The sequence below is a fragment of the Panicum virgatum genome, chromosome 5N (genome assembly GCF_016808335.1).
Source record: "Panicum virgatum strain AP13 chromosome 5N, P.virgatum_v5, whole genome shotgun sequence".
Lineage (NCBI taxonomy): Eukaryota > Viridiplantae > Streptophyta > Magnoliopsida > Poales > Poaceae > Panicum > Panicum virgatum.
The window spans coordinates 69136229-69162129 of NC_053149.1; the positions used below are offsets into that span (position 1 = coordinate 69136229).

At 53.2% G+C, this 25901-nt stretch overlaps 1 protein-coding gene across 1 annotated transcript; it reads right to left on the reverse strand.

Moving 5' to 3' along the window:
* Nucleotides 1–14086: 14086 nt before the first annotated feature.
* On the reverse strand, nucleotides 14087–15223 carry LOC120672023 (the record flags this gene model as incomplete). Its single annotated transcript, XM_039952308.1, has 2 exons — nucleotides 14486–15223; nucleotides 14087–14299 (listed from the first exon to the last, which is right to left on the reverse strand). Coding segments are annotated over exons 1-2 (951 nt in total), but the record flags the coding sequence as incomplete, so codon positions are not given.
* Nucleotides 15224–25901: the final 10678 nt, after the last annotated feature.

Below are 25901 nucleotides of genomic sequence, written 5' to 3' on the forward strand. Positions count from 1 at the left end.
TGAACTTTCATATGATGATCTTGTTGAAATGCTTAATGATGCCGATGAATTCATGACAAAGGAAAAGGCTAAGTTGAGGGACTTGAAGTTGAAGTTTACTTCTCTTCAAGATTCCTATGAGGAGTTAAAGACTTCTCATGAGAATCTCAAAGAAACTCATGAGAAGCTTGAGGAATCTCACAATACCTTGCTTAGTCATGAAAGAAAAGCAACATTGAGCATTGGTGTTAGTTGTGATTTAATTGATGATAAATCTTGTGGCTCTAGCTCTACTAGTTCTTTGTGCACCAACCTAGACAACTCATATTGCAATAAATCTCTCATTATGGAAAATGATTTGTTAAAGAAAGAGGTTACTTGCTTGACTAATGATTTGAGAAAATGCTATGATAGTAGAGCAAAATTTAATCATTGTTGGGCAAGCCAAAAGTTCACCTTGAACAAGCAAGGGTTTGGATATATTCCTAAGAAAGGGAAGAAGGCTTTTGTGCAAACCAAAACTGCCTTTGTGAAGAGTAGTGGCAAGCCATATTGTGAAAAATGCAAGAAGGTTGGCCATGTTGAGAAGAATTGCACCAACAAGAAAGTCATATCCTTTGATTCAAGTTACATGCTTATGAAAAATTCAAATGGCAATGTTAGTGCAAAATTTGTTGGGATACCTATAAATGGTGCTAAAAAGAATGCCATTTGGGTGCCAAAAGTCTTGGTCACTAATGTGGTCACTAACGCTCAAGGACCCAAGAAAGTTTGGGTACCTAAAAGAGTTACTTCCTCTTTGTAGGTGAATTACAAGTCCGGAGGAAGACATTGGGTGCTTGATAGTGGATGCACTCAACATATGACCGGAGATCAAATGATGTTTTCCTCTCTAGATGAGAATGTGGGTGGCTATAGTGACATCATTTTTGGTGACAATAGCCGGGGCAAAGTCAAAGGAGTTGGTACAATTCCTATCTCAAGCAATCATTCTCTCTCAAATGTATTGTTAGTTGATTCTCTCAAGTTTAATCTCTTAGCGGTCACTCAACTTTGTGATTTTGGATATAAGTGTAGTTTCACTAAAGATGATGTTGTAGTGACTAGCTTGGATGGAAAAGATCACATCTTTACGGGATTTAGACATGAGGATGTATATCTTGTGGATTTTGCAACTAAAGAGGCAAATTTGTCCACTTGCTTATTCACTCAATCATCTTTGGGTTGGTTATGGCATAGAAGGCTTGGTCATGTTGGCATGAAACAACTCAACCGTCTTTTGAAGCATGATTTAGTAGTTGGCTTGAAGAATGTGAAGTTTGATAAAGATAAGCTTTGTAGTGCATGTCAAGCCGGAAAGCAAGTTGCAAATACTCATCCCACTAAGAGTGTCATGTCAACCGAGAGACCTTTGGAATTATTGCACATGGATTTATTTGGTCCTACAACTTATAGAAGTATTGGTGGAAATTGCTATTGTCTTGTGGTAGTAGATGATTACTCAAGATATACATGGGTTTTCTTTCTTCATGACAAGGCCGATACATATGACACTTTCAAGAAATTCTTTACAAGGGCCGAAAATGAATTTGAGCTTAAGGTGAAGAAAGTAAGGAGTGACAATGGAAGTGAGTTTAGAAACACAAGAGTTGAGGAATGGTGTGATGAGAAAGGAATCAAGCATGAATTCTCAACCAAGTACACTCCGGAACAAAATGGTCTTGTTGAGAGGAAAAATAGAACCTTGATTGATATGGCAAGATCAATGCTCTCCGAGTATAATGTTTCGGACAGTTTTTGGGCCGAAGCAATCAACACGGCTTGTCATGCCTCAAATAGATTGTATTGCCATAGATTTCATAACAAGACCCCATATGAGTTGCTCATTGGAAGGAAGCCAAATATATCATATTTTAGAGTGTTCGGTTGCAAATGCTATATTCTCAAGAAGGGAACTCGGTTATCAAAGTTTCAAAGCAAATGTGATGAGGGTTTTCTTCTTGGATATTCATCTAGTAGCAAGGCTTATCGGGTCTACAACAAAACACATGGCATTGTTGAAGAAGCATATGATGTTGAGTTTGATGAAACCAATGGGTCTCACAATGAACAAGAAAATCTTGATGATGTGAGAAGTGATGGTTTGAGAAATGCAATGAAAAATATGTCAATTGGTGATGTTAGACCAAGAGAAGAAGATGAAGATGAAGTTGGTCCTTCTATCTCTATTAGAGTTAATCCTTCAACTTCTATCTCAAATGATCAAGCACAACAAAATATACAAGATTCAAGTAATGATAATTCTCAAGTACAAGATCAAGTTGGTTCATCTAGTGCACCTTCTTCATCAACTCAAGAACCCATTATCCCTCAAAGAATTCTTCATGTTCTTGCAAAGGATCATCCGGTGGATCAAATCATGGGTGATATTAGTAAGGGTGTCCAAACTCGATCTCGCATTGCTTCATTTTGTGAACATTATTCTTTTGTATCTTTTCTTGAACCTAACCGTGTAGATGAAGCATTGAGAGATCCGGATTGGGTGAATGCTATGCATGAAGAATTAAATAATTTCACCCGGAATCAAGTTTGGGATTTAGTTGAGAGGCCCAAGAATTATAATGTTATTGGCACTAAATGGGTCTTTAGAAACAAGCAAAATGAAGATGGAATGGTTGTGAGGAACAAGGCAAGATTGGTCGCTCAAGGCTTCACTCAAGTCGAAGGTTTGGATTTCGGTGAAACTTTTGCTCCCGTTGCTAGATTAGAAGCTATTAGAATTTTATTAGCTTATGCTTGCTCTCACAACATTAAACTTTTTCAAATGGATGTGAAAAGTGCTTTCTTGAATGGCAAAATTAGTGAACTTGTTTTTGTTGAGCAACCTCCCGGTTTTGAAGATCCCAAGAAGCCAAATCATGTATACAAGCTCTCTAAAGCTCTTTATGGTCTTAAGCAAGCTCCACGAGCTTGGTATGAAAGATTGAGGGATTTTCTTATCTCTAAGGGCTTCAAAATTGGTAAGGTTGATACTACCTTGTTCACTAAAGATATTGGTAAAGACTTGTTTGTTTGTCAAATTTACGTCGATGATATTATCTTTGGTTCAACTAACCCAAGTTTTTGTGAGGAATTTGGTGAAATGATGTCTAGGGAATTTGAGATGTCCATGATTGGTGAATTGAGTTTCTTTCTTGGACTTCAAATCAAGCAACTCAAGGAAGGCACCTTTGTGTGTCAATCAAAATATGTGAAGGATATCTTGAAGAAATTTGGAATGGAAGATGCAAAACCAATCAAGACTCCTATGGCCACAAACGGGCATCTCGACCTAGATGAGGGAGGTAACCCGGTTGACCAAAAGCTTTACCGTTCTATGATTGGTAGTTTGCTTTATTTGACCGCATCTAGGCCCGACATCATGTTTAGTGTTTGCATGTGTGCACGATTTCAAGCCGCACCTAGAGAATGTCATTTGACCGCCGTCAAGAGGATCTTGAGATACTTGAAATATTCTCCTAATATTGGCTTATGGTATCCCAAGGGTGCTCATTTTGATTTGGTTGGATTCTCGGATTCGGATTATGCGGGGTGCAAGGTTGATAGGAAGAGCACTTCCGGTGGTTGTCAATTTCTTGGAAGATCTCTTGTATCATGGTCATCAAAGAAGCAAAATTCCGTGGCTCTTTCAACCGCCGAAGCGGAATATATCTCGGCCGGAAGTTGTTGTGCTCAATTATTATGGATGAAGCAAACTCTTCTAGATTATGGTGTGAAATTTGATGAAATTCTCTTGTTGTGTGATAATGAAAGTGCCGTGAAGATTGCCTCTAATCCGGTTCAACATTCAAGAACCAAGCATATTGATATCCGCCATCATTTTCTTAGAGATCATGTGAACAAGGGTGATATCAAGATTGATGGTATTGGCACGGATGATCAATTAGCCGATATTTTTACCAAGCCTTTGGATGAATCTCGGTTTTGCAAGTTGAGAAATGAGTTAAATATCATTGACTTCTCAAATGTGGCTTGAAAACTAGCACATGTGGCATATGGTTCTTTCATGCACTTCTTGTTTCATTTTTATGAATTTTTGAGGTATTTTTGAGCCATTTATGAGTTTTCATGATTCTACTCGATTTATTTTTGAATTCTTGTTGAAACTTGCTCATATAAGTCGTTTGAAGGTTTTCATGCAATATTTGAGATTTTTGGTTTTTTGTAAGAGCAATGATCCCAAATTGGAGTTGGAATTGAGAAAATTGGCAGAATTCAGACTTGTCAGATTTTTGGTAGCGCGGACGGTCCGCGGGTAATAGGCGGACAGTCCGCCGTTAATTGGACTTGTTCACCAGAAGCTCTGCAGAGAAGTTGTCAATCGCAGAAATTCATTGCGGACAGTCCGCAAAAGGACCGCGGACGGTCCGCGCATGTTGGGCAAAGGAAGTTCAGTCAGTTGCAGTGAAAAAATTTCAAAGGCGGACGGTCCGCCAAAGGACCGCGGACAGTCCGCGACTGGACAGAATTGTGGGGTCGGCCAGACTCGACTTATAATGGGTGCCCCCCTCACCTCCCCCACCAAACCGAACACATACTCCAAAAGTGTCTCTCTCTTTCTCTCTCAAGCACGTGGGGAAGACGACAAGGTCAAGCCCTTTTGGAGTGGTTCCCGGACAGTCCGAGCACATCCCCGGACTCTTCTCAAGATAGTGCATCATGTCCTCGCGGTATTTCAATGAATCCCTAACTCTTGTTCTTGGATTTCTTTATTGGAAAGAGTTAGGGTTAGATGCTCCGATCTATTTTTTGGCCATGGATTCTTAAAAATACTTGGGGGATCTTATTCCTAGTGATGAGGAGATGCTATAGTTTAATTTTGGTTGGTGGATTTGAATCAAAACTCAAAATGTGGATGAATCAAAGATGAGGGCGATTTTGTGTTCCTGCGCAGAACAGATGGGTCGCGGACAGTCCGCCTGATGGACGCGGACAGTCCGCCGTGGTAGTTCATGAACCGCGGACGGTCCGCGTTCAGAAGTGCGGACGGTCCGCTAGTATCAGATTTTCAGATCAGTGCTGAATTGAGTTATATCATTAAGGATTCATTCTATTGCTTTAGTAATTGTTCTTATGGTTAAATCTTGATCTCAGGCCACCCCGGAAGATCATCAAGGTAGCTTCTAAAATCAAGAAGGCTATGTCTTCCAAAAGACAAAGAGACAGTGATGACTCGGATGATGTGGACTATGCTCCAAATGTCAGTGAGATGGCTGCAGCTTCTTCAGTAGGAGATGCAGGTGATGAGTCTTCAGAGGAAGAGACTGAAGGGGTTGATGATGATATTACAGATTTAATGGGGCTAGATCTACCTAGCCGTCAGTGGACTGCAGAGAGCTATGCCAATGCAAGAGCAGTGGATCAATTCAGCTTACCTCGTGACACCAACATTCTTTTCTTCAAAACCGAGGTACAAAAAGATGTTTACTTTGGTCATCTAGTTAAGAAAAATGTATTCAAACATCAGACCATTGACATAGGCTACATGAGACAACAACAAGTCATGACTGATCTAGTAGATAGATTTCAGCAAATGGGGTTAGCTAATTTTCTGCAGCATAGGTGTGATTGGAATGAAACTGTGATACGCCAGTTCTATGCCACCCTAGAGATCAACATGGTTGAGGAAACTTTTAGATGGACAACTGGGAAAAGAACCTATGGTGCTACATTTGCACAGTTTGCTGAAGCAAATGAATTGGATTATAATCTCATCACTAGTGAGCAAAGTATGAATATTGTGTTAGAAAACCCTCTAGATGAGAATGACTATCCCATGTTCTATGAGCCTGCACATCTTGGAATTGCTAGAACTTTTGGGGGCACTCAGGGTCTGAGGCATCATCCTGCAGTGATCAATAAGATTGCTAGAGTCACATTCATGCCTAAGAGTGGCAACAAGGACAAGATTAGAGGACACTATTGGAATGTGATATCTCATGTCATGAATGGAAATAGAATCAATGTCATTGCTCTTATCATGGATCAGCTTGCAGACTTGAGGCTTAACATGGAGATGAACTTGTACTTTGCTCCATACATTATGTCCATCATCAAGGTTAAGACTAGCTTCAGAGGGTTATGTGAAAGCAAGCACACTCCTTTCAGGCCATTCAAGAATGACAATGCTTTTCTCTTGAGGCCTTTGACTCCCTTCCCTGGAGATGATATGGATGCCGAAGCACAGGGGCAAGATGATAGTGATGATGATGCTCATATGGGAGCAGCTGCAGCTCAGCATGCCATGCCACCACCGCATCCTCCAGCACAGCAGCAGTGGGCTCCTCCAGCTGGCTACTTTGATCCATACTTTGCATCCATGCAGGAAAGCATGTCCTCTCAGATTGCGGGGTTGGCCAGTCAGATGCAGAATCAAATGAACCTCAACTTTCAGAACATGCAGCAGCAGATTTTCCAGCCCATGATGACTCAGATGCAGGGATTTCATGAGAGCTTACACTCAGATATAGCAGCCCTTGACTCACGTTTTGAGGATTTGCCCTCCTCTGAGCAGTTTGAGCAGCTTGAGCAGAGACAGGAGCAGCTAGAGCAGCGCTTTGATGCTTTCAGCACAGCCTTCACAGGGTTTTCTGATCATTTCTACTCAGTGTTTCCAGCTCCAGTGCCGCCTCCAGAGTTCTATCCGCACCAGCCGTTCTACCCACCGCCACCTCCTCCACCAGCCGTTTGACTTTCTTGGCAATTGATGCCAAAGGGGGAGAAGGAGCTTTGGAGTGCCTGGATCTAGGGGGAGCTCATGGACTTCTTATGGAGATCATTCGTTTTCAGCTTCCGCTTGCCTCACATGTTTTATATATTTGTGTCTTTCATGAACTCTATTTGAGACTTGTGTTTGGATTTGAACCTTGGTTTGTAATGTGTGATGAACTATGTTAGTTTGCGCTACTCTTATCTATTTATGTTCATCTTGTGGTTGTGAGGTCGTGCTAACCATGCTAAACTTTCATATCATATATCTATTGTATCTTGTATGCCTCGATTTCCACTTGTAGGGAAAACTCTGTCAAAATTCTCAAATATATATATGTGCTCTTGGTATTCATGAAAATTTATATGCACATATCAAGGGGGAGTTCTCTCTACTCATCGAACTTGGTGAATTTATTCATACCATATTCTGAAATTTTCAAGAAAATGAGTAAGTTCTTCCAAAGTTCAATTCCAAGTCCACCTTATGCCTAGTGTATAAAGTTGACTTGAAAACTTTTATCACTCCAAAATTTAGTGTTGTCATCAATTACCAAAAAGGGGGAGATTGAAAGCATCTAGGCCCCTAATTCTAGTTTTGGTAATTAATGACAACGGTTTGTGGATTAACGATTTCATTTGAGAAGATGAGTATAGGTTGATTCACGGATGAAAGACATTTGGTTGTGAACGTATGGAGTTTTGGAGATGATGAGTAAAGCTCGGGCTCAAGGCAAAGGTATAAAATAGGGCTTTTACATTTTACCGGTCACAAGGCGTTTAGTGGATGAAAAGTGACCGGATTTGTTGGATAGTTAGCCGTACTATCAAGAGGGGTTGTGTACTCATGCTTGACGGGTCTTTAGTGCCATTTTGCTCAAAATGTCTAGTTGCATGCATGAGGGCTAACGGCGTTTTGAAAAGTTTTGAAATAGACTAAGTTCGAGCTCACTGAGTAACGGCGGACAGTCCGCACCTGAGGGGCGGACAGTCCGCGCCCGTTCCAGAGAGCTTGCAGAGGCTCTGGTGGGCTGGCGGACTGTCCGGCCCAGAGGGGCGGACAGTCCGCGATCGTTCCAGAGAGCTTGCAGAGGCTCTGGTGGGCTGGCGGACAGTCCGGCCCAGGTGGGCGGACGGTCCGCTACTGTATTTCATTTTTTACCAGAAAGGGTGTCTCTCTGGTGTGGGCTTCAAAGTTAAACTGCGGACGGTCCGCTCCTGAGGCGCGGACGGTCCGCAGGCTAATCTCAAAGTTGTTCCAGAGACGATGTTAGTCTCTGGTGGGGTTGGAACTCTTAACTGCGGACGGTCCGCCACTGGGGCGCGGACGGTCCGCCAGGGCTTAACGGCTAGTTCTGACATGCATTAAATGCACTCTGACTCACTGGTTTATAACGGCGGACAGTCCGGTTTTTGAATCGCGGACGGTCCGCGACTTCGCAGAAAAGAGTGTAACGGCTAGTTTTTGGAGGGATGTCTATATATACCCAATGCCCGGCCATTGGGTGACTCTCTTGGCCATTTGGATAGCATTCTTGACACATTAGAGCTAAGACATCCCTCTCTCACACACACTTGCTTAGAGATTGCATTTTTAAGAGTGTGAGAGCTTCCTAGTGCATTGCATCAAGAGTTTGAGCTTTGTGGCATTAGGGAAACTTCAAGCAAGCGTCATCAACTTGTTACTCTTGGGAGTTGCCGCTCCCTAGACGGCTTGGAGAAGTGGATTTCGTGGAGCACCTCCAAGGAGATTGTTGAGGAGCCCCGATTTCGGTTGTGAGAGGTCTTGTGCTCACCTCACCGGAGTGGTGAAGAGCAACTCTAGTGGAATCGAGGTGTGGAGCGGTTCCTTGATTCAAGCCGGCTCAAGATCAAGAGGTTCTTGATAGAGGAGCGGTTGATTCTAGGAATCCACCTCAACGTGGATTAGGGGTGACCGGCAAGTCATCGACACCACGGGATATATTCTTGTGTCAAGCTCGGTTACTACTCTTGCTCTCTTTTATTCTTGTCTTTACTTTGAGCAATTTACTTTACTAGAGCTTAATTCGTGTCTTGTCACCCTAGGTTGCAAACCCATCTAGAGATTGTAATAGCTTGACATAGGGCTTTCCTTTGTTACTAATTAAATTTCTCTAGTGTTGTTGGGTTTAGTTTTTTAAACCGCCTATTCACCCCCCCTCTAGTCGGTGTTCTTGATCCTACAGTCGGCCTCGGGCAGACGGAGCGGCGTGGGCGGCGGCTGACGGATGGGATAACACAACAGTCGCGTCGCGCCCGCCGGTTACCGTGCCGCATTTATCGCCGCGTGCGCGCGTGGGGAACTCCGCGGTCGTGGGGCCCACCCGTCAGTGATAGCAAAATCTACCGCATTGAATGCGGTAGATTTGGGCCGTGGCTATGGGTGCGCCCCCCGTGGTACATAAATATGGAGAAGAAGGGGATGTTTTGGGTTCACCTGGCCATTTGCCTTCATCCTGTTTCGCCTTCTCCGCCTCCGTCGCCTCCTGAACCCATAGCCTAGAGCGAGAAGGAGAAAAGGAGAAAGAGAAAGAGAGAGGAAGAGACTTAGCCATTTCGGAGCCTTCCTTTTTCCATCCCCCCTCGACTCTCGGAGATGTCGGATATCCAGGAGCCCTTGCCATGGGGGAAGTCCTCCGCCACCGTCGCGGTGCTGGAGCAGCTGGTCGCCGATCGGCTGCTGCCGCGGAACCCCGACGCGGGGGCGCCGGCGTGGATTTCCCCGCGCCCGGACGAGTCTGAGCCGGAGCCCCCGCAGGGCTATGTTGTGAGCTTCGTGCGCCTCCACGAACGGGGCTTCGGCGTCCCCGCCAGCAAGTTTATGAGGGCGCTGTGCGAGTACTACGGAGTGGAGCTGCACAATTTCAGCCCCAACTCCATCTCGCAGGCGGCGGTCTTCGTCGCCGTCTGCGAGGGGTACCTCGGCATCGACGTCCACTGGGATATCTGGATCCACCTGTTCCGCGGCGAGCTCTTCGTCGAGAACGCGCGGAACCAGCCAAGGCGGTTCGCACGCGCCGGTGGCTTGACGCTCCACGTCCGCCCGAACCGGCGGAACCTTTACATCACAAGCAAGATGACGACAAACAACTCCGGGTGGAGCCGAGGGTGGTTCTACCTTCGAAACTTCAGCGGCGCGCTCCCGGCGTTTACTAACAAGGTTCTTCGGGAGCGTCCGGCGAAGTGGGACTGGGGGGTGTCGCCCCCAGCCCAACAAGCCAGGCTCGAGGGCCTTACCGACGCGCTGGCGCGTTTGGCGAGGAAGGGATTGACAGCGGCGGACGTCATCGCGAACTTTCACCGGCAGAGGGTGATCCCTCTTGTGGAGAGGGCCCTGCCGATTTACCGGCTCATCCCCGGGAGCAAGGTCGAGGGCTCGAGGACGTCGAGCAAGCTTCTCTCCCACACCAACGCCGCCCGAAGGGCGAAGTATGCGGTGGCGGAGTTTCCCCAAGATCCCGCGGATCTTTGGAGGATCAAGATGCGTCCCGAGCCGGGGTATATTTCCCTGGTGAGTTTTGGCTTCGAACTCGTCGTGCATCGTGTAGTTCCCCTTTCCTGACCCCATATGTGTGTATTGTACAGGGTTTGAGATGCGGCACCTCGAGGCCTCCGGTCTCAAAACAGCGCCTGATCAATCGCCTCCACGCGGAGAAGATGAAGAGGCGGAAGGACGCGGTGGAGGCCAAGGCCGAGAGGAAGAGGAAAAGGAAGGCGGCGCACGACAAGGCGCGCCAGCTCGCTCGGGCGGAGGGGAAGCCGCGACCCGCCACACCTGAGTCCTCGGAGGAGGACTCGGAGGAGGCCTCGGATGCCGAGGACCGCGCGCCGAGGGGGGACGGGGAGGGCGCGAGCCCCCTACCGTTCTACCTGTGGGACGAGGAAGAGGGAGCAACCGTGGCGCCAGAGGAGCCGGGGGCCGTAGCGGGGTCATCGGCGAATCCCACCCTCGAGGGTGCGGTACGGGGGTCATCCTCGCTGGCGACCGGCGAGGGGCCGCCTGCGCCCCAGGTGCTAATCCGCGGCCACGAGGCCGCGGCGGGAGAGGAGTCGTCCGTGCTGGCAGCCTCGAGCCATCGGGCTGACACGAGGGGGGCGCCCTCGGGGCAGTCTTCGAGGGACAGCCCGATCCCCCAGGCTCGAAAGAGCGCCACGAGGAAGAGGAGCATGAGTGCTCGATCTGGGTAAGCATTTTGGATTTCGTTTTTTGTTATGTACTTGGTAAATTTCTCGATCCCGCTCAACTCGTACCTCTTGACTTCCAGCCCCGGGGCCGTTCCCAAGGATGCAGTGCGGCTTGCCCCGGCCAAGGCTCTCAAGACCGGGGCTCGCAGCACTCCGCACACGGCGCTGCAGCCCCCGCCCGCCTTGGATCTCGAGGCGGCGGCCGCTAGGCTACGGGAGGCAGTGGCCCGAGGGGCCCAGGCGGCGCAGCAAGCCCGGGAGAAGGAGGGTGACGCTGGTCAGAGTGACGCCGGCCACCGTGGCGCCGAGGCGGCTGCTCAAGCGGCCGACGCCGAGGAGACCGGCCAGGGCGGTGCCGGTGGCGCCGCCCAAGCGGTCATTGATGTTGGGCCGGTCAGGGCGACGCAGATATCGCCGCCCGGCCGGACATAGGAGGAGAAACTGGCGGGGGCGCGCAGGAGCACCCTGCCGGCCAAACTGCGGAGGAGACCCCCGTCTTCGAGCCTTCGAGGGCCGAGGGCGAGGGTCTCGCGGAAGAAATGGCGCAAGAGGCGTCAGCGGTAGAAGGAGCCCCCATCTCGGAGCCCACCGAGGCCCGAGACGAGGGTACCGCCGCGATAGTGCCCGTGCCCACGGCGCAGGGGGGCGCAACGGCGGTGGTGGAGCTGCCAGACAGCAGCGAGGAGTATGGGGACTCGATGGATATCGACCCCACTGCTGCGGCGAGCGCCGCCGCACATATTGCCGAGTTCGCGTCGGCCAGCGCGGGCGTGCTCGAAGCGGGGGCGTCGGAGGGGAGCCACCTCGGGGTTATCGTCCCGTCCGGTGTCCCCTCAGAGTTCCTTCGCAAGGAGCAGGAGGAGGAGGAGGCCTGGAACAAGCAGATGGGCGTTGGGCGCGAGATCTTGCAGGCCCTCGACCGCGCTTATCAGCTTCATCAGAACGCGGATTACCAGGTCAGCCAGGTAAATATTTCCCCCCGAAAATTGCTTGGATTCGGTTTTAGCTTTTACGCGTCCTCACCCACACCCTCCCCCTTTGCAGCAGCTGAGGGAAATCTCGCGCCAAAAGAGCGTCGAGATGAACCGGCTGTACTCCCAGATGAGCCAGCTCGGGCAACACAACGCCGAGCTGGTGCTCAAAAACATCGACGCCAACACCAAAATGGCCGATCTGGGAGCGCGTCAGCGGGCGCTGGAGGAGGAGCTGGCGCGGGTTGCTGGTGAGCGGGACGTCCAGAGGGCGGCAGCGGAGGAGAAGGCCCAGGAGGCCGAGGCACAAGCTGCCGAGCTGCAGCGCCTTCGGACGGCGCTCGAGGAGAGAGCTCGGGAGGCGGAGGAGCAGAGCGCCGAGCTGCAACGCCTCGGCGCCACTCTTGAGCAGCAGAAAGCCGAGCTCCTCCACAAAGAGGTGGCCGTGGTTGCGCTCGCCGGGACCCTCCAGGAACAGGGTGTGGCCCTCGAAGAGAGGGAGGTGGCCCTCCAGAACATGGGGGCTAGCCTTAAGGAAAAGGAAGCCTCCATTTCCTCGCTCGAGGAGGCCGCCCGTACCCAGAGGGAGGAGGCGCAAAAGAACATGGCGGGTGAGTACCTTCGATTTTCCGTCGTTTTGCTTTCTTTCGTGGCTAATGTTGATTTCCTTTGCTCAGAGCTGAGGCAAAAGGTGGCGGATGAGACCGCGGCGAAGGAAGCGGTCCACACCGCGCTCACGGCGGCACAGATGGAGTTTGCTGAGCTGGAGCAGACCGCCGTGAGCGTGTGTCAAGAGCTCGAGGGGGAGGGCGCCGTCTCGGGCAGTTCGGTGATCAGCCGCCTGCGCGCGCTAGGCGGCCGGATTGCCGAACACGCCAAGAGTACCTTCCGCCTCGGTGTCCTGCGGGCTCTCGCCGTGGCCTCGACGCATTACCTCATGGATCTCCAGAGGGTGTCGTCGGGGTACGTTGTTCCCGATGATGCCGATGCGGACGCCGCGTCGGTCATCATGGATGAAGCTGACGCAGCCGCAGAGGAATTCGCCACCGTCCTCGCCGAGAAGCTCGAGGCAGACATCCCTCCCATCGCTGAATTCGACGCCCCTGAAGACCCGCAGGGGGGGATGGATGCCTGTAGGAAAGTTGGGCCTCGAAGCCCATTGTAAATAGATTAGTGTTTATCATAGTCGCGCCTTGTAATCGCACTTTATGAATATAAGAGATTTGTTTTTGTAATTTGAATGTGTGGCCCGTCGAGGCCTTGTGTGTTCGAGCCTGTGTTTCTTTACTTTACTTCTGTGTTCTTCGTATGCGACTTAGATAAACATCTGCGAGGAAGTTCGCGTTCATAAGCAACGTAGGCGTAGGGTGGTGAGGGGGGTGCCGTATCCCGGAGGCGTAGGCGGCCCCACGACTCGGCCAGCCCCGTACCGTAGTTGCTTATGTCTCGCGTCCGTTTTTCCAAGGATACGAGAAGCTTAGGGTCGAGACGGAGATATTTCGAAAAAACATTGGCGACTTTTTGGGGACGTTCGGGGGTTCCCCCCGTAGTAGCCCCCGAGGGAGGCTCGGTTTTGCCGAGGGTAAAGCCGAGCATACCTCGATGTTCGTGCGCGCCCGAGCCCTTGAGGGTCGGGAATGTTCCCAAAAAGCAATAAGTAAAGCGTACTTCCTTATTATTTCAGGAAATTGAAAATGCGAGTACGAACAATATACAAATAGCTTGAAATGCTAAGGATAAAAGCGACGTAGCTGTTGTATACTCCAAGCGTTGGTGGGGACTTCGCCTTTTTCGTTGGCCAGCTTGTACGTGCCGGGCTTGAGCACCTTGGCGATTATGTACGGTCCTTCCCATGGAGGTGAGAGCTTGTGGCGGCCCCTGTTGTCTTGTCGAAGCCTTAGCACCAAGTCCCCTTCGTTGAGGTCTCGGCGCCGGACCCTCTGCGCTTGATACCTTCGCAAGGACTGCTGGTAGCGCGCAGAGTGGAGGAGCGCCATGTCTCGAGCCTCGTCCACTTGGTCCAGCGAGTCTTCGCGAGCTCGCTGGTTTCGTTGCTCTTGATATGCCTTGAGCCTCAGCGATCCATACTCCAAGTCAGTGGGGAGGATAGCCTCGGCACCATGGACCAGGAAGAACGGAGAAAAGCCCGTTGCTCTGCTCGGGGTCGTCCTCAGGCTCCAGATGACCGAGGGTAGCTCCGTGAGCCACCTCCGGCCGAACTTGTTCAGCTTGTTGAAGATTCTTGGCTTTAGTCCTTGGAGGATCATGCCGTTGGCACGCTCCACTTGCCCGTTCGTCTGTGGGTGTGCCATAGCCGACCAGTCCACACGTATGTGGAAGCTGTCACAGAATGCCAAGAACTTCTTGCCTGTGAACTGGGTGCCGTTGTCGGTGATGATCGAGTTCGGGACCCCGAACCTGAAGACGATGTCGGTGAAGAATTGGACTGCTTGCTCAGATTTGATCTTGCCGATGGGTCGAGCCTCGATCCATTTGGAGAACTTGTCGACCGCCACCAGCAAGTGGGTGAAGCCCCCGGGCGCCTTCTTCAGCGGACCGACGAGGTCCAGCCCCCACACGGCGAACGGCCACGTGATGGGGATGGTCTGCAGAGCATGGGCCGGAAGATGTGTTTTTCGAGCATAGAACTGGCAACCCTCGCAGGTCCGCACGACGTCGGTGGCGTCGGCGACCGCGGTGGGCCAGTAAAATCCTTGCCGAAACGCGTTGCCCACGAGGGTACGTGGCGCTGCGTGATGGCCGCAGATGCCAGCGTGGATGTCGCGGATCAGCTCCTTGCCCTCGGGGAGGGGGATGCATCGCTGCAAGACGCCCGAGGGACTGCGCTTGTGTAGCTCATTGTCGATTAGAGCGAAGGACTTGGCCCTCCTGGCGAGGCGCCGTGCCTGAGCACGGTTCGAGGGTAAGATCCCTCGAATCATCCAGTCAAGGTACTGGACGCGCCAGTCTCGCGAGGTGGGGGCCTCGTCGACTTCCATTGCTTCGGCCTCGTCCGCGGAGGTGGTCCCAAAGTCAATGTCCATGGGCTCGACCCCGTCCGCCGGGGGGTTCCCGCCGGGGGACCCGGTGGACGAGGGGCCCGGCTCCGGCGGGTCCTTGAATTCGGCGGAGGGCTTGGCGATGTCACGGGCGAAGATATTCGGGGGGACAGTGGTCCGCCCCGAGGCTATCTTGGCCAGTTCGTCGGCATCCTCGTTGTACTCGCGCGGGACATGATTGAGCTCGAGACCGTCGAATTTGTCTTCGAGGCGGCGCACCGCGTTGCAGTATGCCTCCATCTTCGGGTCGTGACAGCTGGACTCTTTCATTACTTGGTCGACGACAAGCTGAGAGTCACTGCGCGCGTCGAGGCGTTTGACGCCGAGCTCGATGGCGATGCGGAGGCCACCGAGGAGGGCCTCATACTCCGCCATATTGTTCGAAGCAGGGAAATGCAAGCGGATCACGTACCGTATGTGTTCTCCGAGGGGTGAGATGAATAGGAGGCCGGCACCGGCGCCAGTTTTCATCACCGACCCGTCGAAGTACATAATCCAGCATTCGCCCTGGATTTGTGCCACGTTCGTGTGGACCAAATCGACCCAGTTGTGGATCTGATCCGCAGGCAGGTGCTCGAGCCACGTTCGTGTGGCGTCAGCAAGATGGAGAGGAAGGTTGCGGATGATGGCCGCGTCCTCCGTCGCGCCGCCTAGCTGGCATGCTAGGCGGTAGTCGTTAAGCCAGACTGCAGGATCAGTCTCGCCCGAGTATTTGACGAGGGTGTTGGGTTGTCGGAAGCGCGGGGGAAAAGGCGCGGTTCGAATCTCCCGGCTGAACACCCGGGTGCCCGGAGGCTCTGGTGACTCACCCCTGTCGTGCTCGGGGTCGAAGCGTCCACCCCGTCGAGGGGTGTACCTCCTGCCGTCGATGACGTTGCGGGCGTCGCCGTCGCCAGCGTGCCCGCGAGTGTCACGGATTCGCTCCCTTACGGGAACTCTCCCGATGCGCTCGTGCACCGAGGGTGTCCTCGCGCCGGGCGCTACGGCTGCTTTGCCCTTCGCCGCTGGGGGTGTGTGCACGGAGACCTCACGGTCCTGGTGCGCAGTCCCATCACACTGCTCCGGGGCCTTCGAGCGCATGCGAGACGCAGAACTCTCAGCCTGCTGCACGGCAGCTTGCTCGATGAGCTCCTGTGCCTCGCGCCGCAGGTTGCGGCCCGAAGGTGTCGATGGCTCGGGCATAGCTTGGAGTAGGTAAGCCGCAGCGACGAGCTTCTCGCCCGCCGTCTTCAGTTCCGGAGATTTGTCGACGTTGTCGTCGGCCAGGATGCGCTCCCGGGCAACACGTCCCGCCGCCTGGGCGTGTGCACCAGGCACGGCACGCTGCTGCTCGAGTGCGGCGCGTAGCTCCTGGGTTTGTTGACGCTGCTCGTCGAGCTTGGCTTGAAGCTCTTTGAGCTGCGCCAGCTGGGCCTGTCGCGCCGCCGAGCTTGACGAGGAAGGCGCTGCAGGCGGGTTCGCTGGTTGCTTTGCCCGCGCGTCCGCCCCGGCTTCCCCGTCGTTGCCTGGGGCGTTGTCATTTTGCTCGTCCGCAAGGTCCACCATGAAGCACTCCCGGGAAGGATCGAAATCCCCCTCGCTGGAGTCTTCGGAGCAGGTGAGGTAGTAGGCCGTCACCAGCTGGAACGCGCGGAGAGCGTCGGGGTCGCGGGCCCCGGAGTAGTCCTCGGCCTCCTTGGCTACGAAGTTGGTCATGAAGAAGTCGATGTCGTCGGCGATCGAGCTCGCTGTCTCGGGGTAGGATTCGTCAGGAGATGACGCGATGGGGCTGCGAATCGACCAAAGATGATAACCCGGCAGATCCCCACGCTCGATGAAGTCAGCGACGGTTGACGAGGCGTGGGCGGCAGCGTTGCGCATTTAGATACGCATAGATGAATCACGTGAAGGATGTGACGTGGAGCCGAGCCAGAAGACGGTGAATGGTGGACACATCTAGAAGATGGATGGATGGATCCCGATGTGCATGACCGAAGGAAGATGCTCGCCGAGATGTTGTTCTCTAATTAACACTGACCTAGTGTTATTCCCAGGCAAGCCCCGGAGCATGTCCTATCTATTTTAAATTTATGCAACCTATTATTGTTCTATCTACTTGTGCATTTAAGTTTACAGGAGTTGCTTGGAACCTTAGCTGCATAACTCCTAGGTACCTATGCTTGAACACTAGTATGTGTAGGTCGTTAAATGGCTAGGCTAATGGTTCGGTAGAAGTCGAGTGATTTCCTATCACTCGCGAGAATTATAGGAGTTGAATGTCTACTACATACTGTAACTATAAGGCTCACGGGCGGGGCTGTGGTACTTGTGATGCCCCGTCTATTTAGTGAAAATGGATAAGGCCGCAGTGTGTGGTAGTGGTGGTTAAGCGTTTGAACGTACTAACCACATGCCGAGAAATATGGTAATCGGTAAGTTTAAGTACCTGATCGGCCCGGCGAGTGGACTTTACTTTCACCCTCTTTGAACTGGGTTCACATGCGGGTACAAGAAGGCGCACGCCGGGAGTGGATTCTTGTAGTCGAGGTGGGTGACCCTGATCCACAACCCGGAAAGAAAGGGGAAAAGTCGTGTGTCGGCGTTCCGACCCGTGGGGCCTGAATCCCAACTAGTAAATGCTGCGTGTTTCCTCGTCCCAGATGATGATGCAAGAGGCAATCACAGTAACGCACGATTTTATCCTGGTTCCGGCCGCGGGGCCGTACGTCCAGCAAAGGGGGTGTGCGAGGGCACTGTATTATCTTGCACCCGAAGTGCTCGTAGTAGGGGATACAAGCGAGGCGAGAGAGGGAGAGAAGCTCCCAAGTCTCTGCTAGAGGTGGAGTTGGTTGAGATGAGTGCTCAGTCGTGCTGAGAGTCCTCTGAGGGGGAGTTCAGAGAACTTACTTCCAACCTTTGGTTGGAGAGAGTCGATCAGCCACTCCAAAAGGAAGCCCACCCTCTCCTTTTATAGTTGTAAGGAGGGGCGGCGTACATGAGTGTAGGGGCGCGGAAGTCGTCGTTTTCCCCTGAATCGCGGGTACAGTGGTCGAGCACTGTAGGAAGTGTACTGTGGGAAGGCGACGCACGTCGCCGTCATCCTGGGCTCCGTCCTTGGTCTCGTGGAGATGGCGGCGGCCGTCCTGCAGAGTCCCAGCGGTAGTAATGGCGTGGGACGGTCCCGGACCCCCTGGTCGGGGTGCGAGCGTGCGCACTAGAAGGTCCGGGGGCGCGTGGAAGTCCCGGACCCCACAAGAGGGAGGTCCGGGACCGTCCGCGCATGCGGAGTGCCCCTCCCGGAAGGGCACGCGACATCGCCAGACCCCTTCCCCAGGGGGAGGTGTGTTCGGATGGTTGATGTCGGCGTGACAGTAACGGGGGCGGCGCCAACTTGTCTTGTACCGCGTTGAATGCTCCACAGTGCTGCTATAGCGGCTGGGGTGGCAGAGCGGTGACCGGGGTTAGTGGACGGGACGCCGGTCACATCCACTGCGGGAGTGGCAGTCTGACGCCGCCCGTCCTTTGAGCCGTGGCGGAGTAGCTGGCCTTTAATGCCTTTGTACGGCGGTCGGTTGGGCGGCGGGGCCACTTGTCCCTTGTGCCGAGAGATGGCCTCGAGCGAGGCAGAGGTTGGCCACCCGCTCGAGGGCAGGTCCGCTGTCCTCGAGCGAGGCGGAGACTGGCCACCCGCTCGAGGGCAGGTCCGCTGTCCTTGAGCGAGGCGGAAATGCGATTGCACGGTCGAGGGTCCGAGGGGAGCCCTCGAGCGAGGCGGAGATGAGTGACCCGCCCGAGGGTAGATTCGCTACCCTCGAGCGGGGCGGAGATTGTTAGGTGGGCCTGAGAGGGGTGCGAATGGGCCACATGCTGGGCTTCTTTGAGTCCTTTCCTCTCTTCCAGATTTGGAAGGAGGCCGGGGGCCTTTGCGGGCCCAGTTGCCTTAACATGTGTTTGTGTTTTCGAAAGTGGTTTTAGTACTCTAATTAGGGTGTCCCTAATTGTGGCACCCGACATCGTGTGGGTGGCTTGGTTCCCATACGTGTGTGTTAGGTCTGCCTGGCCAGGTTAACAAATTCGATTCGAATCGTCCGCTTCTCACGGTTTGGGACTGCTTAACCCTTTTGCCACATAGAGTAAGAAGTGAAAGATGACGATGATGAATATGGTTGATTGGATGATAAAAGATAATTGTTTTCACCATGTATGCTATGGGATAGATGCTCACCTAGAACGGTTAATTGAACTAGAACATAAAAGCTAAAATATGAAATTAAGGACCTACTCTTTACTGCTTTTCGGCAAACAAACCCCTCACGCCAAAAGCCTTGCATGTCTAGATAAAGGGCTAAGTATACCCTTAGTCGGGTAAGCCTTGCTAAGTATTAGTATACTCAGCCTTGCTTGTGGCTTTGTTTTTCAGGTGTTACATCTGAGGATCCGGTTGACGTCATGTACGGGCTTCATCATGACGTCTGGTTTCGACGCTAGACTATCGTTCGTTTTTCGTCAAACTTGAACTCTGTTGTACTTTTATAAACTCAAACTTGGTTTGTAATAATAATTTAATTTCATACTCTGAGCTGTAAAATTTGTGGAATGTTGCACGCTCTGAACTGCTTTGTCGATCCTGTTTTAAGTGGTTTAATCGGGATTTTACCTGACAGCACTGCCGGATTACTCTGTTTTAAGTGCGTGTTAACCCTGATTGTCATTTTGATGATGGTTAGCGCACTTAAGCCGGATTAATTTAGGCGGGACTGTCACACAACCTATAGCCAATCCTAAACAAACTAACTAGGAAAGTAAAGGCACGCAAGATAAAGTAAATGCGGAAACGGAATAAGGTAAGTAAAGAGGTAAGTGCAAGAGGGATGCAAACTCCCGAGTAGACACGGTCATGTAGCGTGGTTCGGCACAAACGCCTACGTCCACGGGACACCGAGGCTCTTCCGATCACCGTCTTGCACTACGCCACCAAGGCGATGCCGGCAAGTAAAGGCAAGTGCCCACAAGACACCGAGTCTCGTGCACCGCCACTGTCTCTCTCGGTCACCCAGCCGAAATCCACTACGGAGCTTCTCCACCAAGGAGGGGGTCTCCTCTTCCCCCGCACAAAGTGTCGTTGCCACTCCACACCAAGTCGGAGGGTCACACGACGGATCACAAGGATTGCTTGCCACAGCAAGACTTCTCTCAAGGAAGCCCTCGCAAGAACTAATCCCTATTACAAGCACTAAGCACTCTCACAAATGTGCTTAAGCCTATATGATGTACAATGAAGCTCTAAGGTGGTTGGGGATGATCTTTGGCTCTTGTGTACTTCCTTGGTCTCCAGCACTCTCAAAAGATCCGTGGGGTGGCATATATATAGCCCACACACCCCAAACTAGCCGTTGGAAAAAAGGCTGACAAAAAGCGCTATCACCGGTTAAACCGATGCTCCCGTTTTTGTCATCACCGGTTTAACCGGTGAGTGCATTTTCCAACTAGCCGTTATACTTCAACGGCTACCTCAATCGACCGACGTAATCAACCGATGCAGCGTCGGTTTAACCGGTGAGTGTAGTTGCTGAAAAACTAACTCTCTGGACAACAACACCGATGTTCACCAATATCTAGCGTCGGTTCATCCGGTATAGATTTTGCCTTAGCTGCTGAGTTCATTGCACCGACGTATTCAACTTTCCTGGCGTCGGTTCAACCGGTGTTACCAAAACTCCCAGACGTGCTCCAAGTCAATGCACCGACGTATGTAATTTTCTTAGCGTCGGTTCAACCGGTGATACTAAAATATCACGGGTTGGCTGCGATGGCATGTGTGCCATGGCCGACGTCGATCCGCCGCCAGAGGTGGTGCCGTCTGAGCAGACGCATGCCCCAGTGGACCATCGCGAGCACGCACTCGCCAATGCGCTGGCCCACGGCGATGACCTTCGCCATCGCGAGCAGGTGCCTCCGCCTGTGGAGCGGCCCCCACGGGCCCCCTCCGGGTCAAAGGAGGTGAACCCCACAAGTTCCGCGCGTCGACGCGCACGTGCGGTCAACCACGACATCATCAACGACGCCTGCATGCAGCTCCCGTAGGAGTTCCGTGCAGGTCAGAATATCGCAGCAGCCGCAATCCTGCTGTAGACCCTGCCAGAGCCGAAAGATCCGGCCCAAAGAGACCTTCACCGTCAGGTGAGGAATCTGGTCGAACTTGCCGCCGTCCAGCAGGTGGAGAGCTCCTCGTTCCACCGCCGGCAGGCTACTGCCTCATGACCAGTTGGCGGCGCAAGCCATGGTGGGCGAGAGCCATCTCAAGAGCAATGCACCCCGTCTCCACGGCAGCTCGACGCGGGCGGCGCGCCGGCCCCAGCGGCGGCATCTGCTCCTCTCCCGCCGAGGCCACCGATCCATGACCGCGTCGGTCCTAACTACAACGCGCGCAGCGTGATCCGAGGCCGGCAGCAGGCGAGGCACCACGCCGACGTTGATCGCATGGCCGCTCGAGCAGAAGATGCGCGGGCATATACCCCCAACCAGGAACGCTCACCGCTCCTCCGCGCAGGGCATCCCTGCGACCCCGACGTGGATCATGACCGGAGTACAAGTCAAACGCCTTCTCCAGAGCAATCCGGGGGGCACCCTTCCTCAACGCTTTCGACCGCCGGCGAACGTCGTGAAGTACACCGGGATACGAACCCCGGCGTGTGGATGGAGGATTACCGGCTTGCATGACGAGCCGGAGGAGCGTCCGACGAACGCTTCATCATCCAGTATCTCCCTATATGCCTGGGAGAAAACATCCGCGCCTGGCTGGACTTCTTGCCCGCCGACTCCATCGGCTGTTGGGCATACCTCCGTAAGGTCTTCATCGGCAACTTTCAAGGCACGTATGTGCGCCCTGGCAACTCTTGGGACCTCAAGAGCTGCAAGCAGGATCCCGGTGAGTCCCTGTGCGACTACATCTGGCGCTTCTCCAAGCAGTGCAACTCGCTGCCGGGCGTCGTCGACGCCGACGTCATCGGTGCGTTCCTCAGCGGGACGCACTGCCAGACCCTGGTCCACAAACTGGGGTGCCAGAAGCCGCGTACCACGCACGAGCTCCTGGAGATTGCTACAAACCATGCTTCCGGTGAGGTGCGGTCGGGGCCGTCTTCGAGAGCGACCAGCACGCGGCGAAAGAAAAGCGACGCGACCGCGATAGGCCTCCTTCGGGCTACGAGGATAGGAGCAAGAAGAACCACCGACCTCCCGCCGCCGACGAGGTCACGGCGGCCGAGTGCTAGGACAAGCGTTCTTCGAGAAACGACCACTTCTACCAGCTCCTGGACAAGCCGTGCACCAACCATGGCTATCCGGTGAACCACAAGTTCAAAGATTGCGATATGATGAAGCGCCTCCTCCGCAGGACAGCCAAGACCGACGGCGACGACCGCGACAAGCGGCCTGACGCCGGCTAGGAGAAAGAGAAGCCGACAGAAGGAGAGTTCCCGGACGTGGACCGGTGCATGATGATCATCGGCGGCCTGGAGGACGAATGCTCCCGGCGACTATAGAAAGTCTAACTCCGCGAGGTATGTGCAGCCACAAGTTCCATTCCTAGAAAGTTGAAGTGGGCGTCCACGTCCATTATTTTCGATCAGGACGATCATCCGGCAAGCATCCCTCGACCTGAGAGCTATCCCCTCATCGTCGACCCCGTCATCAGCAACATGCGCTTATCCAAGGTGCTGATGGACGGGGGCAGTAGCCTCAACATCCTCTACTTGGACACTTTGGAAGCCATGGGAATCCCGCGAGGCTGCTTGCGGGGTTCCCCCTTCCCCTTCTACGGCATCTTGCCGGGCATGAAGGCATACCCGGTCGGCAACATCGACTTGCCAGTCACTTTTGGCAGCAAGACCAACTTCCGCACCGAGACCCTCACGTTCTAGGTGGTGGACTAGAAGTGAGTGTACCACGCCCTCCTCGGGCGCCCCGCTTACGCCAAGTTCATGGCAGTGCCCAACTACACCTACCTCAAGCTCAAGATGCCGGGCCCGAACGGGGTCATCACCGTGAGCGGATCCTTCGAGCAGTCCTACGTCAGTAGCCGCGAGTACTACGATATCGCCACTACCGCGGCGAAATCGGCCGAACTCGGCCAGCTTTGCGCCACCACTGCCGAGTGCCGCTCCAACCCTGGCAAGCCCAGCTAGGTACCGGCCTTCACCTCAACTGATGAGACCAAGGGGGTCGCGGTCGACGACATCGACCCAACCAAGATGGTGCGGATTGGCTCCCAGCTGCCGACCAAATAGGAACACGCGCTCGTCGACTTCTTCCGGGCCAATAAGGACACTTTTGCCTGGAAGTCGTCCGACATGTCGGGTATCCCTAGGGAGGTCGCCGAGCACGAGCTCCACATTTTGCCGGGATCCAAGCCCGTCCAGCAACGACTGCGGCTCTTCGACGACGAGAGGCGCAGGGCCATAGGAGAGGAGATAGCTAAGCTATTAGCTGCTGGCTTCATTAAAGAAGTCTACCACTCCGACTGGCTATCTAACCCAGTCCTTGTAAGAAGGAAAACCGGCCAATGGAGGATGTGTGTTGACTACACCAGCCTGAACAAGGCTTGCCCCAAAGACCCTTTTTCTTTGCCTAGAATAGATCAGATAATTGACTCGACCTCCGGGTGTGAGATCTTATCCTTTCTAGACGCTTACTCGGGCTATCACCAGATAGCGATGAAGGAATCCGACCAGCTCGCGACATCCTTCATCACGCCGTTTGGCTCATACTGCTACGTATCGATGCCTTTTGGTCTCAAAAATGCGGGAGCAACATACCAGCGATGCATGCAATCCTGCTTCTCCGACCAGATCAACCTGCCGATCGATCCCGACCGGTCGGATCCGCCTCGAGCAACGGTCACGGTCTACGTCGACGACATCATCGTCAAAACACCACATGCGGACGACCTGGTCGCCACCCTAAGCGCCACGTTCTCAAATCTCAAGAGATTCAACATCAAGTTGAATCCCGAGAAATGCATGTTTCGGTGTGCCTAAGGGCAAACTACTCATATACATGGTGTCTGAGCGTGGCATTGAAGCCAACCGCGACAAAATTACGGCCATTACCAACATGGGACCCATCCGTGGCGTCAAGGGCGTCCAGAGACTAACAGGATGCTGGCAGCGCTCAGCCGATTCATCGCTCGGTTGGGAGAACGAGGCCTGCTCCTATACAAATTCCTCAAGAAATCCGACACCTTTGTTTGAACGGAGGAGGCCCAGGTGGCCCTCGACCGCCTCAAGGCTCTCTTGTCCTCTCCACCGGTGCTCGTGGCACCGGAGCCCTACGAACTCCTTTTACTTTACTTAGCAGCTACCAACCACGTGGTCAGTGCCGCGCTGGTAGTTGAAAGGGAAGAACAAGGACACGCCCTGAAGGTCCAACGGCCAGTATATTTTGTCAACGAGGTACTAACGGACACCAAGTCACGGTACCCTCAGACACAGAAGCTTCTGTACGCCGTCATCATGGCAGCCAAGAAACTCCAACACTACTTCACCGAGCATGAGGTGTCGATCGTCACCTCGTTTCCACTCGGAGAAGTTGTCCGCAACCGCGACGCCGTGGGACGTATTTCTAAATGGGCAGTCGAGCTCATGGGCTACGACGTCAAGTTCGTTCCACGCACGACGATAAAAATCCCAGGCCCTGGCCGATTTCATCGCCGAGTGGACGGAAGTCCAAGCCCCGACTCCAGAAATCTCTCACGAGTACTGGACCCTCTACTTCGACGGGTCGGTCATGGGACCCGACGCGGGGGCCGGGGTCGTCTTGGTCTCCCCAGAGGGAGGCAAGTTCCAGTACGCGATTCGCCTCCATTTTCCCGCATCCAACAATGTTGCAGAGTATGAGGCACTCATCAGCGGCCTCCGTATAGCCATCGACATCGGGGCAACCCGCCTGTACGTCTATGGCGACTCCAAGCTGGTAATCGACCAGGTCATGAAGAACTCTAACTGCGAGAGCCCTCTCATGGACGCATACTACCAGGAGGTCCGCAAGCTGGAAGGGAGATTCCGGGGTCTGGAGCTCCACCATATCCCACGGAAGCAAAACCCTGACGTGGACGCTCTCGCGAAAATGGCCGCCGAGCGCAAGCCGGCACCCAGCGGCGTCTTTGTTAACGACCTGAACACGCCGTCAACGCGTGAAAGACAGTCGGCCATAGACAAGGCAAAAACAGAGGAAACAGAGCATGTGCAAAAAATAGAGCACGCTCCCTCCGACCCAGCCCCCGACCAAACACCTGGGGGCCCAACCTGTCTCGCCACGGAGCAATCCGACCCAAGCCAGACAGACAACACAGACTGCAGAGCTGACTTGTTAGCTTATCTCCTACACGAAGTCCTCCCCGAGGATCACAATGTAGCCCGTCGCGTCACCCGACGGGCCAAGACGTTCGCTGTAATCGATGGCGAACACTACAAGCGCAGTCCCTCAAAGACTGGCATTCTCATGAAGTGCATCCCCATTGTCCAAGGCAAGGATCTCCTTCTCGAGATACACGCCGGGATCTGCGGACACCACGCCGCGCCACGCTCCTTGGTCGGAAAGGCCTTCCGACAGGGATTTTACTGGCCAACAGCCCTACGCAAACGCGGAAGACATCGTCCGTGCGTGCAAAGGATGCCAGTTCTACGCCAAACAAACCCACCTACCAGCCCAGGAGCTCCGGACCATCCCCATAACATGGCCATTCGCCGTACAGGGCCTAGACATGGTCGGGCCACTCAAAAAGGCACGAGGAGGGTTCACCGACCTACTTGGCGCAATCGACAAGATCACAAAATGGATAGAGGCAAAACCGATAACCACAATCGACTGTAAGGAGGCCGTCAAGTTCTTCCTGGACATCGTCTACAGATCGGGGTGCCCAACTCCATCATCAGAGACGACG